This window comes from Malus sylvestris, chromosome 4 (assembly GCF_916048215.2).
Source record: "Malus sylvestris chromosome 4, drMalSylv7.2, whole genome shotgun sequence".
Taxonomy (NCBI): Eukaryota; Viridiplantae; Streptophyta; class Magnoliopsida; order Rosales; family Rosaceae; genus Malus; species Malus sylvestris.
Genome location: NC_062263.1, coordinates 5,146,342 through 5,148,104, shown reverse-complemented (window position 1 = coordinate 5,148,104; position 1,763 = coordinate 5,146,342). Strand labels below are relative to the sequence as shown.

Genomic DNA, 1,763 nt, shown 5'->3' with positions numbered 1-1,763 from the left:
ACACTTATGAGAAGTGTAGAATGAGATTTTTGAAGTGCTAATAACAATTCTCTATATTTGACCAGCAACTATTTATTTGCTACTTTAACGTATAAGATAGCTAGTCTGTTGGAAGTAGATTTTTGTGATTTTTATGTTAAAATAGCCAAACATGCCTGTTGGAGATGCAAAGCATCCAAACTATTCTGGTTCACTAAACCAATATAAAAATATAAAACTTATTCTGTTTCCATTTTATCTGGAATGAGAATGATACATATATATGCTTTTATTTCTCTGATGATATAAAAGAGAAGGAACTTTCAGTCAATGTTTGGGTCAAGATTGTTCACAAATTTTTCACAATCTTATTCTTGTTCAATTTGGTGGCAATTGAAAGGTAAATACTATCTTTAATTCTTAACCTAGATTGTTCACAGATCGATCAATAATTGTAGCCAATCCCTCTACGCTTAGTGGGCACCATGGTGAACAAGAAAGTTGCGAGAAGCCCTGCAACCAAAGGCAGATATGTGGCCAGTGAATAGTCCAACTCTCTTGACTCGGGAAAGTAGCAGCCTTGAACTTCTGAGCTGCTAAAAGCAAAGATCAAAAACAGAAACACCGACAGAAACGCATGAAGAAAGTCTCTGTTCTTCACTTTCAATTTCTCCAGCTCCTCCGCCTTGAGCAGCTCCCTCTCTTCAGTCTCGCTGTTGTTGAAAACCCGAAGACCTTTGGACGTGGCAATGCCGTAGTATACTCTATCGTCCTTCCCTTTCAGGCTGTCAGTGAACGAGGATACGAAACATATGACAGAACAAACTAGTATAACAAATGCCACAAGGTACTTGTTAAACTCGTGGCACCGTCCGTTGAAGGAAAGTGAAGGTGTGACGGCTTGGAAGGCAAGAACGGTACCCGTCGGTAAAAGGTTCGCAAGACTACCCGCGGCGCTTAGTACCTTCTGGCGTGGTTTATTATTATTAGTAGTAGTAATAGTAGTAGTAGTAGTAGTAGTAGGAGTTATTGGGATTAAGGTATCAGCCGGTGGCGGAGGTGGCGTCGAAGGTGATAATGAGTTTACAGCCGGTGGCGGAGGTGGCGTCGAAGGTGATAATGAGTTTACAGCCGGTGGCGGAGGTGGCGTCGGCGGTGATAATGAGTTTATGTGTAGCAAAATTGGCTCAACTACCTTGAGGTTTAAAATACCTGTTCCATGGTGGGGTGGTGGTTGTGGTGGTGGTGGTGCAGAATCCGATGGTTTAATTTGTACAGCCGGGAGTGCTGCTGTTGACTGTCCAATTTGTAACACAAACTGTTCAAAAGCCGCCGGCTCATGAGCACTATGAACAAGCTGTGGTACTGCTGACGGATTTATGTGAAGAACAAATGGTTCAGGCTCAGCCATGGGGGTTGACATCATCTGCGCTATGACCACTTGGACGAAATTAAAATTTAAATTAACTGATAGTTATTAGGGTTTCAGAAAATTGTTGATTATTTTGGGTTACATCTTATGTATATATAATCGAGGCTACGCTAGCAAACTGAGAGAGAGAGAGAGAGAGAGAGAGAGAGAGGAGAGAGAGAGTTGGGATAAATGGGATGGAATATACAGTATAAATAAGTGCGCTATATGAATATATTCTTATCAGGAGACAATCTGCATAACTTTAATTTCTCTATGTGATAAAAGTAACTGATATCGATCTATCCTCCACAAAAAATCCTCTTATGTACAAATTCCATATTGCTTTAATAAAATATGGTGGATGTCTTAA

At 40.4% G+C, this 1,763-nt stretch overlaps 1 protein-coding gene across 1 annotated transcript; it reads right to left on the bottom strand.

The window, feature by feature from the left end:
- Positions 1 to 204: 204 nt before the first annotated feature.
- Positions 205 to 1,504, bottom strand: LOC126619611 (protein DMP10-like). The gene is made up of 2 exons (XM_050288023.1): positions 1,123 to 1,504; positions 205 to 1,080 (listed from the first exon to the last, which is right to left on the bottom strand). The coding sequence occupies exons 1-2, from the start codon at positions 1,403 to 1,405 to the stop codon at positions 425 to 427; spliced, it is 939 nt and encodes a 312-aa protein (XP_050143980.1). The 5' UTR covers positions 1,406 to 1,504; the 3' UTR covers positions 205 to 424.
- Positions 1,505 to 1,763: the final 259 nt, after the last annotated feature.